General features: G+C 36.0%; 1 protein-coding gene across 11 annotated transcripts in view; it reads left to right on the forward strand.

The window, feature by feature from the left end:
- Positions 1-16,486, forward strand: part of APC (APC regulator of WNT signaling pathway) — a 107,524-nt gene that overhangs the window by 41,723 nt on the left and 49,315 nt on the right. For 8 of the 11 annotated variants that reach the window (XM_081090184.1, XM_081090187.1, XM_081090189.1 and 5 more), the window contains 4 exons: positions 1,151-1,303; positions 7,024-7,108; positions 8,207-8,408; positions 14,353-14,461. In XM_081090184.1, the coding sequence (XP_080946310.1) occupies positions 1,169-1,303; positions 7,024-7,108; positions 8,207-8,408; positions 14,353-14,461 (531 nt within the window). In that variant the 5' untranslated portion in view covers positions 1,151-1,168. The remainder of the gene's footprint in view (positions 1-1,150; positions 1,304-7,023; positions 7,109-8,206; positions 8,409-14,352; positions 14,462-16,486) is intronic. The other 3 variants (XM_081090181.1, XM_081090185.1, XM_081090191.1) reach the window with 1 other exon arrangement.

Here is a 16,486-nt window from a genome sequence, read left to right on the forward strand (position 1 = left end):
CTCCTCCCCTCCCCTCACCTTCTCTCCCCTGCCCTCCTTTTCTCCTCTCCTCTCTCTCCCCTCTCTCCTTCCCTCCCTCCCTGACCTCTCCATCCCACACTTCCTTTCTCTAAAAACAAAATCAGAATAAAATAAAATCTTGGGTGAGGATTTTTTTAAAAAAAGAACGGTGTTAGGCAGATTTTGTTTATTCCAAAGTGAGCTTGGGATTAAACTGAAAAGAGAACCTGAGTCTTCCTAACTTGGTTAGTCTTCATATAACTCCTTGCTTTCTAATATTCTTCTTGGTAAGAACCTCTTATTACCTGGCTGTCTTCTATATATTTTCTTTTCTCCCCTCTTCTTTTTACAGTCATGTGATTAACTTCCAGACTCTGTTTAATTTCTCTTTGACAAGCTATATTCCTAAAATCATTCATTTTCTTTAAGTGTCTTTGGCCTCAATCTGAGCATAGTGGGTTCCAATACCTCATATGCCATAGCTTGGCCTATTATATTCATCCTTTTGAGTAATTATAATAACTCAATACTAGTCATTCTTATTTGTCAATCTCTTATAAAGAAGATTTGAAGTCTCAATCTAACGCTCTCCTTTGTGTTCACTTTGTTAAATGACTGCCTTTTAATGAGGCCTTCTTGAAACTTCAGACCTACTTCTCCATGCATGGTGTTTAAGACTAGCTTTAGTGATGGGATGCACTGGCTAATCTCATTAATCCATCTGACTCTAAAATTCTGTGACTATCGGACAAAATTCAGAAATAAGTTAGTATTGCTAATATAAATAAATTTCTTATCAGTAATTACATTTCCTAAGTGTTTTGCCTATTACGCCAGGTATAATATCTTTAAAACCTTGAAAAAATTCTAACCTAATAAAAATTTCATCTACTCTGAAAAGTCAAATGTATTCAGACACTACACAAGTTCTCTTCTAATTTAATCCTGTTTGTCTTCAACTAAGACTCCATTGTTTCATCCTCTTAGATGCTACTACTTGAACAATATTGTTTTGAGACCTAAACTAACATATTAACACAATTCTTCTTATTAAATGTCTCAAGAGTTTTGTTTCTTTATCCCTTTCTTTGTAAACAAGCAGCCACTATATTTTTAGTAGTGAATTTCAAAATCCTTTTTAACCTTATAGGTCCAAGGGTAGCCAAGGATGGCTGCAGCTTCATATGATCAGTTGTTAAAGCAAGTTGAGGCACTGAAGATGGAGAACTCAAATCTTCGGCAAGAGCTAGAAGATAATTCCAATCATCTTACAAAACTGGAAACTGAGGCATCTAATATGAAGGTATTAAGATTGTGACTTTTAATTGTAGTTTATCCATTTTTATTCAGTATTCCCTCTTGTAAACTTGGGCTAGGTACTTCACTTACTTAAAAGTATATTTTAAGTTAAGTGGTAATATGTAAACTCTTTTGCTTACAAATGTTAACATTTATACTTGGAAATAAAATGTATTGAATTCATCCAGTGAGTCATATAAAGAAGTAAGTATAAAATCTCAGTAATTAGTTAGTTTTTAAGTTATTTTTAAGCTTTAGTATCACTCTGCTGAGACTGGGTGTTCTATGTAATTCATAGGAACTAGCTTCACAACTTGAGAATATATCTCAATTATTAAATACTAGAGGCCCGGTGCACCAATTCATGCACCAGTGGGGTCCCTCAGCCTGGACTGCAGGATCGGGCAGAAACTGGCTCTCTGACATCCCCCAGGGAGTCCTGGGTTGCGAGAGGGTGCAAGCCAGACCAAGGGACCCCACCAGTGCACGATCAGGGCCAGGGAGAGACGCGGGAGGTTGGCCAGCCAGGGAGGGACTGCAGGAGGGCTCCACGGTGTGTCCAGCCCATCTCATTCAGCCTTGATCGGCCGGACCCCAGCAGCAAGTTAACCTACCGGTCTGAACATCTGCCCCTATGGTGGTCAGTGCACATCATAGTGAGCAGTTGAGCGACCTTAGCATATCATTAGCATATCATGCTTTGATTGGTTCAATGGTCGACCAGACACTTAGCATATTAGGCTTTTATTATATAGGATAGCTTTCCTCCCCAACTCTGTCAGATCTTGTTGCCACTTAAATGCTGTGTTGATAGACTGTCAAGAAAATCAGGGTGCCCATAGCCTTCCTCCCCATCTCTCTCAGATCTTGTTGCCACTTAAATGTGGTGTTGATAGATTATCAAGAAAATCAGGGTGCCCATAGCCTTCCTCCCCATCTCTCTCAGATCTTGTTGCCACTTAAATGTGGTGTTGATAGATTATCAAGAAAATCAGGGTGCCTTAATGGAAGAGTCCTGAATGAAAGTCAGTACCTGGTCCTATTCCTGGTGTTGTCACAAGCTAAATTGCATCACCTTTGGGTTCTCTTCTGGACTTAATTTTAAGTTGCCAAAGGAAAATACAGACATTGCACTAACCTCCCTAGAGGATTTCCATGATACCTTCAAACCCTAGAATTGGTTTGCCAAATAACATTGACAAGCTGTGTAACTTCTAAGAAGAGATATAAAATACTCAGTTTGCAATGGAGAAAATATGTTCTAATTTCAAACTAATCGATGTTAAGACTTATAGCTGTTTTAATTTTTAATTACTAAGGTAGATTTACTTCTCACTGAACTTAATAACTATAGAATTGGAACTCATCTATAAAACTGTTACCTCCTTCAAAAATTTTTCCTGTTTTATGTTCTTTCTGCCTCTCGGCTATTTTAACATCTGGGTTCTTGACCCTATTCTCCTGTCTGTTCACTGCTCCTATTTCTGATTCATTGTCTATTCTTTTCTGAGTCCTTTTTCTGTGCATTTTGAGGTCTTCCTTATTCTTCAAGCTTCTATATATCACTGAACTATTGTTGCTCCTCTTTTATCCTTTATATTCAATATCATAACAGTTGAGTCTTTTTACTCATATGTACTTTTCTATTTGTCTGTGTATAAATCTTTTCTGCTTTAATTGCCTATTTCTGTTCTAAAAACTTTTCCCTAGCAACAATACATCTCCAAGATATCTACCTCAAATCCTTTTGGAAATAAGGTAGACTATAAACAAACATATTTTCTTACCACAAACTATGGGTGTCCTTACAAACAGCCAAATTAGTTATCTAATAGGTTAAAAAAGAATAGTTTCGTATTTTAACACTGATCAATACAGTGTATCTAAAATTGTTTTACATGATAAGACAAGAGTTTTAAAGATATACAATTTAAAATTCCCAACAGGACTACTCTTTCATCTACTTTGGAGGTATATTTTGCAGAGAACTCCTGACTGGCCTATTTGAATGTCTGTTTTCTAGTGGATAGCTCTGATATGACTTTTAAGTTTTTGTTTAACTACTTGAACAAATTCAGAATTCATTTTTAGGAGACATTTTACACTACCCTTATATCCATCTCCACGCTGAAGTGGAATGTCAGAGTAAATGACAAATCAGACCCTTAAATTTCTACAATGGAATATCAGGTTGACAACTTACCCGGTGATATAATATACATCATGAATATTGACATTTAAGATATATCTGAATTCAACCATGAATTGATAATTACTCAACATGTGCATCTACAAGACATTCTTGCTAATCTATCCACATATGTCTTTAGGATTGGGCATATGGTATCATAGCAGTTGCAACCTTATAAGGAAATTATTGACATTTCTTTTCCTTAAGAGACTTTAAGCTATTAAAGAGCAGAAACTGTGACTTGTTTATTTATTTTTTTTAGAATATTGATTTGTAAAAAGACACTTGGAAACAGTGGCACTCTATGCTGGATTAAAGTTTATCCAAAACAATGGTTATCCCCCCCCCCCAAAAAAAATCACTTATCAGATTTTGAAATACATTGTACAATCTTGAATCATGTTTATTAATCATTAAGCTACTTATCCCAAAGAAAGGCAAGGTGTGTCCCTCCAGTGAGATCATTTAAAGATGTCTGCAATTTGTGCAGTAGTACCATCTAGTGGCAAAAGAGAATACTGTTTGCTGTTTATATGGCATTGATACAAACTATAAAAATATTTTTGTATACCACAGCAAAATAGGTATACAACACTGAGCACTGACTGTATATTTGAGAATATTTGAAATGTTTGTTTTTTTAGGTATAATGATGGCACTGTGGTTGTGTTTAGAAAGAATCCATGTTTAAATATACATATTGAAATATTTACAGAAGAAATGATATGATGTCTGAGAATTGTTACAAATCTGGGTGGAGGTGGGGAAATGGAGAAAGTAGCTATGGGTGTAAATGAAACAAACCATGAGTTGATAATTATTGAAGCAGGATGTAAAAATATATGGAAGTTTATTATAATATTCTTATGTATATATTTGACATTTTCTGTAATAAAAATATAATAAAGTATAATAGAGATTTCATTGGATTTAGTTGACCTGGAATCAGATAAATGCAGAAATTGTAATTAAACTTTACTGACATATATACTGTATTATTTTACTCCATGGCTAACACTCAACTTGATTGATTTCAAATGCTGAGTATAACAACATGGTAATTATAGTCATGTAGAGATGTGAAGCATTTAAACAAAAAGATGGTATGATGTAGAAAAAATATCTATAAGCAAATTATTAATGAAACATTTGTATTTTTGTTGTATTTTGACAAAATGAAATATTTATAAATTGCTCTATAAGCATTAAAACCATATGCATGTAAAGTTTCTTCTATTTTCAGAATGTAAGGAAAAAAGGAGAAACAAAAGTTTAAATTGACATATTTCATAATTTATTTTAGAAATTTAATTATCAAGTATATGTGTTTGGTAATGAAAAGAATCTATAACTGTAATGTATTGAGAAAAACAGAAGTGGGTCAAGTAGCAACCCCCATGAAATGACTGTTGCTCATTGATAAATATTTTCTATTCACTGATGTTACCATAACACATTTTGTCTCTAAAAAAATTCTGTAATGTTTCTAAAATATTAAAATTTTTTTAAAATGAGTTGATTACATAATATAATTAATTTTTAAAACTAAGCTTCCAGAATTTATAAATACAAATAAATAGTCTCCTTTAAAATTACATATTAGTTTTAAAATCTACCATTTCTCAAGGCACTTATTGAAATCTTTTATTTGGAATTGCTTTGCCAGTTGTATTTTCTTTCAAGCACTCTGAAATTGAGGATGACTTCTTTTAGGTATATGCAGTATGCAGCCTCAGGCAATTAATCCTACTGCAGCAGCTATAAAATATACACACACAAAAACCGTACCATTAGCCCTGGCAGGTTTCTCAGTGTTTAGAGCGTTGGCCAGCGCACAGGAGGGTTCCGTTTGATTCCCAGTCTAGGGCACAAACCTGGGTTGCAATTTCAATCCCCAGCCCCCATCGGGGTGTGTGAGGGAGGCAACTAATGGATGTGTCTCTCTCATCAAAGTTTCTCCCTCTCTCTCTTCCCCCCTCCCTTTTACTCTCTCTAAAAATCAATGGAAAAAATATACTTAGGTGAGGATTAACAAAAACAAACATACTTTTTAAAACATTATAGAGAACAGTGGGAGGATCAATGACTATATTTTAACTAAAATGCAAACAGGAAAGAGCCCTTTCTAAGATGAGCTGAGATCTCTGGTGATTTTCTTCCCCAGGGATATCTGTTGATTCTGGGTACAGACTAGTATTTGTTATTGCAACAGGCAGAAGGATTCCAATGGAGGAAGGAAACTATTGGAGGTCTTGACAAACATGTAGGTAGATGTGAAATATTGATATTTAGAGGAGATCCCAATGCATGGGTAGTTTTCCCCATGGGATATTGGCTGAATTTTTTTGTAGTGAAGGATGCTGGGGATGGACTAGAAAGACAGAATGTTAGGCAAAGTCTTGCTATAGAAGAGAAACATAACTTTCACACAACAGATCTCCTCAAGATGTTTGTCATACTTTGAAGTTTATGTAAGCAGGAGGTTAAACACTTAAGCTCATAGCCTCCAAGGGACAAAACTTTAGAGCTAGGGAGTCAGGTACCACCTGAAAATAAGGCTGAACTAGAAGACAAAATAAAACAGCCCATAATCTTTCAATGTTTGAGAGAGACAGACCTACAAAAGGGAAGGGGCCTGTATCAAACACGACTGGTTTTTCTTTAAAGATAAGTGTCAGATTTTGGAGTTGCGTAGGGTGGAAAGCCAAGGACTGAGGAGAAACCTATAATATTTACAGTCTAAATTGGAAAAAGAGATACATTCAAGGGTCTTGACAAATCAAATCAAGAGTAAGATTTAGATGGGGAAGAAATAATGGCATCAAAAGTCAGGAGGCAATAAGCATATAGTCATTTAAATATCTGCTAAATGTAAATTGGCATACTAGAAGAATATGCTTACATGTGATATATAAAAGCTTGATTTTTTAGGTCATCAAATAAAACAGCCTATTATAATGTGTTAATTTGATGTTTTTTATGGTCATGTTGGTGCACGCCCAAGAGATAGGGTTCTAAATACATAACTATTGAGCCAGCCTTATTGAGGCTTGGCCATTTTCTGATTATCTAAAATAATTCTTCCACTTACTCTCTTAACCTTTTACCTAGAACCAGAAGTCAGTAAATTTCTCTGAACATCAGCATTTGTGATAAAGATGCCCTCTACTCTTGTATAAATTTGCTGCTCACTACCTTGGTCAACTCTTTGAGTCTCAGTTGACCTACCCAAAAATGAGAATTATCCACCTTGTATTGTTTTAAAAGTTAGAGATAATTTATCTTAAGGGTTCCATATAGTATCTTGCAAGAGACTACTCATTATTACTATTATTACAAAATATCACTACCGTTGTTGGGATATAATTTGTTGCTCTTAATTCATACTAGGTAGTATATGTGGAGTGCTTTCCAGGTTTATCTAAAATAACTTTTTAGCTACCATACCTAAGTACCAAGATATTTAAAATTATTCCTTAAGAAAATTTTTAGAATTTTGTCATGTTCAGATATTGTGTTGTTGTTTTTTACAGGAAGTACTTAAACAACTACAAGGAAGTATTGAAGATGAAGTTATGACATCTTCTGGACAGATTGATTTATTAGAGCGCCTCAAAGGTACATTTTAAAAAAGTGTTTTAAAATAATTTTTTATGCTTTAGTTGTCAACTTTAGATATGTATAGCCAAGTATAACTTCTTTTGATTTGGGTGTTGGTATCAGTTTCCTTAGTATAGCCGTTTTACCCATTAGGATATAATTATTAAAGTATGAAAATGTAAAAAGTCTATTTTCATGTTATTTCTTCAGTTAAACATTTTACTGGCTTTGAATAAAGTATTTTAGATGCCTTCTAGATCATTTTAAGATCTTTTGAAGACTCTTTGCTACTCTGCTGGTCACTAAATAGGCCTTTAGAAAGCCGCATACCACAGACTGGGCCCATTGCCTCATGTGATGTAGTGTCCTTCTCTGTTCCATCTGGGATAGAAATGCTTTGTCCTCTGATATATAAGCTGGTTATAAGACATTCTTAGCAGAATTTTAAAAGAATGTCTCATTTTGTTGCTTAAAATTCCAGTTTCAAAATAGGGAAAATGCTTAATTATAACTGAAGGTAGGCAAATAAATTACCTTTTGTTCCCTAAATGTATTATTGTCTAACATGAATCGAAGGAAGGACATTTTATCTAATTTTCCTTTAACAGACTTCATTTCTCCTGACTCAAGCTGACTTTGGAGGGAACATTTAGCCATTCTGTTTCTAAACAATTGTTTATTTAGTCATGTATATTTTTGGTTTCCTGGTAGAAATTTATAAGCTTCTGAACCAAGAAGTGTGTCCTTTTATTGACTCAATGCTTTAGTACACTGTCCTTTTGCAGGCTTTCAGAGAGTCTGTCTCATAGAGGCTTAGCAATTTTCTGATTTTTTGTTTTTCAGGATTTTTCTACATATTCTCTCTCCTACCTTTACATTTCTCTAGAATCAGGAGTCAGTGAATTTCTCTGAGCATCAGTATTTATGATAAGGATTTATTTTCCCTGCATGAATTGGCTGCATATATATATATATATATATAAAGTATTTTTCAGTTATAAAGTGGTTAAAGTTGAGAGCTAAATATGAACCTGAGATTTCACTTTTAAAATAATAATATTGCATTAGACTACTTAAAGCAATTATTATATTAAAACTTGTCTCTATTTTACTTAGAGCTTAACTTAGATAGCAGTAATTTCCCTGGAGTAAAACTACGGTCCAAAATGTCCCTCCGTTCTTATGGAAGCCGGGAAGGATCTGTATCCAGTCGTTCAGGAGAGTGCAGTCCTGTTCCTATGGGTTCGTTTCCAAGAAGAGGGTTTGTAAACGGAAGCAGAGAAAATACTGGTTATTTAGAAGAACTTGAGAAAGAGAGGTAACTTTTTTTTTTTTTCATTAAATAGCAAACATTGATTTGTATGCCTCAATTTTTGCTATTATTTTGTCATTTTGTAATACAAGATATGAATTATGAAATATGTACAATGGGTGACCACTAACATTTAAAGAGCATTTTGCATTTATTAACTCAAAGATAGTATGTGGCTGATTGTCCCTATATGAAATCTTAAAATTTAAAGGAGGCAATTTCTTGGGATTGTAAGATTTATATTTTGTCACTTAAATACTCTGAGTGCTCTGCACATTGGGTCCTACACAGGATCACAATTTCTATGTTAAAATATATAACTGATTTTTAATTGCATTTCTGTTTATCTTCTGATCTAAAATAACTACTAGATCAGTGTCAAAAACATTGCTTGGCATATGTAATGAGTTCTGGTCTCATCGCCAGTGTATTCTTCCTGCAGTTAAAATCATAACATTACAAATATCAGAACATATATCATTATCAAGAATTTTGTCAAAAATATATGTCTCCTAGAAGGTTATAAATTCCTCAATGCATGAATGAAACTTTATTATCTTTATATTCCTAAAAATTCTAATAGACATTCAAGAAATGTTAACATGAATAAAAGTGTTACATATTAGCTCCGGAACCTTGGTCAAGTCATTAAATTTTGGTGTTGTTTTCATCTGTAAAATTGGGATATGGTATTACCTTATATAGTTGTCAAAATCAAATATTAACATATGAAAAAGGTCCAGTATATCTCACTGAGAAACAAAAGACCATTGATTACTTTCTCTGGTTTTAGGTTTGTCCATCTACAAAAATAGGAATAATCATCTGGACCAGTGGTGTTCACATGAGTCACATCTCTTAAGTTCACATGAGTCTGTTTTGTACCTTGACATCTGGAATTCTGTATGTTATTTCTGTCTGACAGTGTAGGAAATAATATGCTGAAAAAGGAGAAGCTAACTAGGATCCATGGGCTTTCATCTTTGTCCCCTTTGAGCTCTATTAAGAGGCAAAGGACATGTGAGCATACTGACTTTCTTAGGAACTTTGCTTCATGTAGGTAAAGTCCTTATTTTATTAACAGACAGAGAGAGAGGAGAGGGTGTTTGTGTGTGTAGTTCTGATATATCTTGCATCCTCTTGGTTCTCACTATGTTGGAGGGAAGAAAATTGAGACCTTGTTTATGTGACGGTATCTTTATTTTGCTCTCACACTTGATTGAAAGTTTGGGTAGAACTAGGTTCAAATTCATTTTCCTCATTATCAATGTTACTGATGAGAGATTTGATACCAGGCTAATTCTTATACCTTTGTAGGCAACAATTTCTCCTCTTTGAAGCTTTTACAGTGCCTTGGTGTGTGTGTGTTTTCTTCATTCACCGTGTGGGATACTAGTGTGCCCTTTTGATCTGAAAATTTGTTTTCTACAGCTTTTGAAAATTCTGTATGTTATTTATTTGATGATGTTCTCCCCTATGTTTCTGTTCTTTCTTTCTAGACCTCCCTTAAGTCAGAGATTAATTCTCTCTGCCTCTTTTTTTCTCCTTTTCTGTGTTACACAAGATAAGGGCTAGTAAATAGTCAAACCAGGATTCAAAACTAGGTCAATAGCTCTATAAGCCTTTTGAACCTCAGTTTTCCCATTAATAGAAGGAGATTTAAAAATCTATAGATTTTTTTAAAAAGTCCTTAGCACTATATCTTATATAGAGAGCACTTAATAAATGTTAGCTATTGTCATGTTAGCCATTAATTTATTTAACAAATATTTATTAAATACCTAATAACTTGTGTGCCATACTATTCTAGGTGATTCTGAGTTAGGTAGAGGACTAAGAAGACATGAGGCTTACATGAAGAAGCATTTTTAAGGAAGACTATTGACAGTCCTATAAAATAAAAGCTTAATATGCTAATGATATGCTAAGGCCACTCAGCCCCTCACTATGACGTGCACTGACCACCAGGGGGCAGACACTTGACTGGTCCACCAGTCGCTGTACGTGCACTGACCAACAGGGGCAGATGCTCCAACTGGTAGGTTAGCTTACTGCTGGGGTCCGGCCGATCTGGACAGAGCGAGATGGGCCGGACATGCCCTGGAGCCCTCCTGCAGTCCCTCCCTGGCTGGCCGACCTCTCGCGTCCCTCCCCGGCCCCAATCATGCACTGGTGGGGTCCCTCAGCCTGGCCTGGTCCCTCACAATCTGGGACCCTCGGGGGATGTCGGAGAGCCAGTTTCAGCCTGATCCTGCAGGCCTCTAGTCACTATATAAGCCATTAGTACACTAAACCCTAAAGACCTACCTGCGTCTAGACCTAGTTTAATTTCTGAGTTTTAAGCACTGCTGTGTGAGTTACAAGGTCAACTACTGTCATATCATTTTAGTTCAAGACACTATAGCCTTGGCTTTCCCAAAGCATTTTTTTCACAGTTTGTCCCTATTCTCTCTACCCTCCCCCTTACTCTACCACCATCAGTAACATTTGGCCTCTCACTTTACATACCCAGCTCTTATTTCATAAGCCTGTTTATTAGAGGGTAATCAGAGTATCACCACCTATCTATCTCTTTTGCCTACTTTAGTCCTGCTGGGTCCTGCAGGTCCTCACCCAAGAAAGCTGAAAAATAGAATTATATTTTATCTTTATGCTAGTTTGGTCCTCAGCTTTTGAAAGGGGTTCAGGCTTTCTACAGTGCTTCTCCCTGCTTCTGTTGTTAGAAAGGGAAGGAAATGTGGCTTCTCATTAGTCCACACTCTGCCAAGGTTGCTACATCATAAGCAGGGCTTATTTCCCTACCATGAATTATGGATTCCCTCACTATTGAGGTTCCCACATTAAAAGTGAAGGCTTGTTTCTTATTTTAAAAATTGCTTCTCAAGTAAAGGGAAGGGAATTTTATAAAGCATAGAACCTTCCACATATATGCATACATGTTTTTCCAAGAAATTATAATCAAATAGGATTTTAAAGTAACAATATCTGAGTGGGGAGCATCTTTCTCCGTATATGAGCAAGCTCCAAAAGCCATAATAGAAAATGTCCACAAATCTGATTACAAGAATGTGATGCCTTGGCCAGTTTGCTCATGATTACAGCAACGGTCCATGGACTGAAGGGTCATGGGTTCAATTCCTGGTTAAGAGCATGTACCTTAGTTGCAAGTTCATCCCCAGCCCTGGTCAGGGTGCATGTGGGAGGCAACTAATTGATGTGTCTCTCTCATGTAGATGTTTCTTTTTCTCTCTCCCCTCTCCTCCTCCCTCCCTTCCACTCTTTCAAAAACTCAATGGAAAAAAATATCCTCAGGTGAGGATTTAAATCAATCAATCAGTCACTCAATCTTACATGACAAGCATTGTAAACAAAGTTAAAAGATATGTGATAAACTGAGAAATTATATTTGCAACCCATATAACTGACAAAGTGTTGTTATTCTTAACATAGAAGAGGTTCTATAAGTAAGAAAAAGTCACAGACAAGAATATACAAATGGTTACTGAAAAAATTCCTACCCTCACTTATACTAAAAGAAGTCAAACTAAAACCATAGTGATAGACCATTTTTGGAGAAAAAGCAACCTACATTTACAATAAAAAAGTTTAATAAAACATTTACATTGGTGAAGGTAATCCGATATAATAAAAGGGTAATATGCAAATTGACCCTAACAGCAGAATGACTGCTGGACCAGTCACTGTGAGGCGCACTGACCACCTCTTGGTCTCTTTCCCCGGCTGGCAGGCTCTGATCATCTAATGGCCACCTGCAGTGGGAGTGGGGCCGGAGAGCAGGTGGGAACAGCTGACCTCTCAGTCCCTTCCCCTGGCCGTCAGGCACTGATCACCAGATGGTGAACAGGGAACTGGGGGTGGGTGGCGGTGGGTGGTGGGGCTGGCTGTGGGCAACTGGGGAAGATGGCCCTGATCGTAGACCAGGCCTAGGGACTGTAACCACACATGAATTTCATGCACCAGGCCTCTAGTAGGTACATAAATAACATCTAACAAGGGCAGTATACATGGTTGCACATGTGTGAAATGATATTATGTGTAAGGATAATCAGTGCAGCATCCTATGTAATAAAAGTGTAGTATGCAAATTGTCCCCTAAACTGGAAGTTTGTCCAGGAGTTCAACCAGGGGGCAGGGCCAGCCAGGGGAAGGGAGGGAGGGCCTGGCTAGCAGCAGCTGCAGGCAGCCGGGGAAAGGGAGGGAAACACTGGCAGCGGCAGGCAGCTAGGGGAAGGGAGGGAGGCCCAGGCCCAGGCCGGCAGCAGTTAGGGACCCTACCAGTGCACGAATTTCATGCATTGGGCCTCTAGTTCTCTATAATAGCAAAAGGTTAGAAAGATCCTGAATGTCCTCTAGCATAGAAGTGGTTATGGATTCAAGAATACTATGGAATACTATGTCCCTGCTCACAAATACATTGGACCTGATACAAAATTATCTCCAAGATTTTTTAGTGGAAAATAAGTTATAAGGTAACACATGTGGTACTGTTTATGTTTAAGAATGTACATAGATCCTTACATTGTTATAGAACAGTGGTCCTCAACCTTCCTAATGCCGCAACCCTTTAATACAGTTCCTCATGTTGTGGTGACCCCCAACCATAAAATTATTTTCGTTGCTACTTCATAACTGTAATTTTGCTACTGTTATGAATTGTAATATAAATATCTGATATTCAGGATGTATTTTCATTGTTACAGATTGAACATAATTAAAGCATAGTGATTAATCACAAAAACAATATGTAATTATATATGTGTTTTCTGATGGTCTTAGGTGACCCCTGTGAAAGGGTCGTTTGACCACCAAAGGGGTCGCGACCCACAGGTTGAGAACCGCTGTTATAGAATATCTCTGGAAATATAAACAAGAAAATGGTAATAGTAGCAGCTTTGGGAAAGAGCCACATGAAAAGAGATCACATACTTTTTTTTTTCTTTATTGATTAAGGTATTACATATGTGTCCTTATTCCCCCATTGGCCCCTCCACCCCACCCCCATTCATGCCCTCACTCCCCTGCTATCTGTGTCCATTGGTTAGGCTTATATGCATGCATACAAGTCCTTTGGTTGATCGCTCCCTCTTACCCCCACCCTCCCCTACCATCTCTCTGAGGTTTGAGCATCTGATCGATGCTTCTCTGGATCTGTTTTTGTTCATCAGTTTATGTTGTTCATTATATTCCACAAATGAGTGAGATCATGTGATATTTATCTTTCTCTGACTGGCTTATTTCGGTTAACATAATGCTTTGTACCAACTGAGTTTTATCTCAGTGACACTCTTAGTTTGCATTTATGTTTATAATGATCATATAGACTCTGATATATAGATATATAGATTGTTATTCAGGACAACATCTCTTGGGTAGTTCAGAAATTACATAAATTCATCTTCAAATTCCAAACTAAGAAAAGTGTTTGTTTCCCTCAGAATAACTTCCTCTTATTGTACAGTGACAATATATTTTTTACTATTTTGGCTGCGGAGAAGCAAAAAAACTACATTTGTGTCATATAAGTAGCTTCTTATACTTTAAGTTCATTTTCTTCATACCTACTCCTTTTCTTCTTTTTTATTGTACCTTTCTTTCTTGTATTAGTTTGGAGGTTTGTTTTATGTACTTTTTACTACAAGCCATCATCATATCTTAGACTGCATGAATGTGAAGACAATGCTTTTGGTGAAATGTAAATATTATAATGTTGATTAGCACCTTGTTTAGCTGAACAAAATCTTTTTAATATTCAACTTGAATGATTATAACATTGTAAGTCCCATCTTCAAAAATCAATGTTTTTCATTTATTCATTATTAATACTTTAACTTGAAGAGAGAACTTTACAGTAACAGGTAATAAGAACTGCTGTTATGTACTCTATATTAGCATTGTGTAACCTTAACCTTTTTTTAAAAAAACAAAACAGATCATTACTTCTTGCTGATCTTGACAAAGAAGAAAAGGAAAAAGACTGGTATTACGCTCAACTTCAGAATCTCACTAAAAGAATAGATAGTCTTCCTTTAACTGAAAATGTAAGTAGTTTGGCAATATGACTTATTATAGACTTTACTGACTTGATTTTTATTTTTATTTATTTTTTTAATATATTTTTATTGATTTCAGAGAGGGAGAGGAAGAGAGATTTAGAAACATCAATGATGAGAGGGAATTATTGTTGGCTGCCTCCTGCACGCCCCCTACTGGGGACTGAGCCCACAACCCGGGCATGTGCCCTTGACTAGAATTGAACCCAGGACCCTTGAGTCCACAGGCCGACGCTCTGTACACTGAGCCAAACCGGCTAGGGCACTAACTTGATTTTTTAAAAGTACCTAAGTTATCTATTAAAAATGTGGGATAACTGCGTCTATAATTATTTGTAAACTAAAATATGTATTCTCTAACTTTAAACTTGAATATATAATAATGAATTTTTGTTTATAATGATGATAAAACTTCATTGTGCTCAAGCAAATATTTATGTTTAAGCCCTGATTTCCAAAAATCTATTGTTTGAATTATAAAGGACTCAGGATTTAACTAGGCAACTGTTGTTTTTTTATTGTGTATTGAGTTGCCAAACACACTGTAGAAGTGTTTATCACCATCTGTCTATTTTTGAACCATGTTATAGGAATCATGCCAGATAGTTTTTGAATAAAAATATCTTTGAAGATAATTTGAATAGCTTTTGACATGGATCTTAGAACTTTTTGCATGTACTAAAATTTGTTTTGCAAACAAATATAGCTGTGTAAAAGAATTTAATCTTGTCAGTCTCTCCCTCCCCACCTATCTTAATTCATGGAGGTGGCACATATAAGCACATTTCTGAAATACATTAGTAATTTCAACCAAGACTGTATTTCAACTGTTGCTTAGAAATATTTTTCTAACTTTTAAAAATATTTTTAAAAAGATATATTTAAAATACATCTTTCTCTCTTAGCTTAGATTTTTTCATTTTTTAATAGTACTTTTGAGGGAACATCATAAAAAGCAAAAATGGAAGAAAAACCTTTTTCCAAAACATGTAGTTAGCCAGGCTGCCTGAGTGGACATTGTCTGGCAGGAGCTAGAACTAGAAGCTTAAGTGCTTAGTCAGTCCTCGGACACTCTTTCAGGGTTTTGAAAGGGAGAGAGAAGATCCTCCTCCCTGACAATGTCCTTAACACCTTTCTGGGAAATGACACACAAATGGTGAAAGAATAGTTATTGTAGAGTTGTTAGAAAACAAGGAAGGTTTGGTGGGATTTTTACTCTTATAAACAAAAATACCAAAGTATAGTTTTATTCAGCATTCACTTTGGTAATTAGAATATACAAATTTAGAGACCACTGTCTGTGTATAGTCAGGTTTAGGAAAGGGGTCAGATATATGTGACAATTTAAGAACAACTGAATATATCTGAAACAAAGATCAGTTGTAAAATAATTATTCCTTGATGAATTTATTTAATAATCACATTTATTTAATAGATTATGTAAGACATTACCATGGATTATTTGGCAACGTTAGCCAATTTCAATTGCTTACATTTCATAAATGTTTTTTAATTTTACAAATTTTGTTTTTACTATTGGGAAGCCAAGTTAAGAACACTTTCATATGGAAATGTGTATCAAGATATAGACATTAATTTTAAAATATCAGATCTAAAGCATATTATTGCAACATACTGTGTCATGTTCATCTTTTTTTGTGGAGCAGTGGGAAGTGGAGGACGTATCAGTGGAGTTACAACTGGCTAATTGGGAATCCTATATAATAAAAGCCTAATATGCAAATTGTCCCCTCGACTTGGAGTTTGACCAGGGGTGGGGCCGGCCAGCTGGCCAACCGCCCACGGCCCCTCCCCCAAGCCAGCCCTGCCCTGGCTGGCGGCGGCAGGCAGCCGGGGGAAGGGAGGCCCTGGCCAGCAGCCAGCAGCCACTAGGGACCCTACGCATGCACGAATTTCATGCACTGGGCCTCTAGTTAGAAATAACATTCAGAGTTTCTTCCATATTGCAGCCCATAATTTGGGTATGCCTGTAGGAATACATTCTGCATAGGA

This window comes from Myotis nattereri, assembly GCF_964212035.1.
Source record: "Myotis nattereri genome assembly, chromosome: 4".
Lineage (NCBI taxonomy): Eukaryota > Metazoa > Chordata > Mammalia > Chiroptera > Vespertilionidae > Myotis > Myotis nattereri.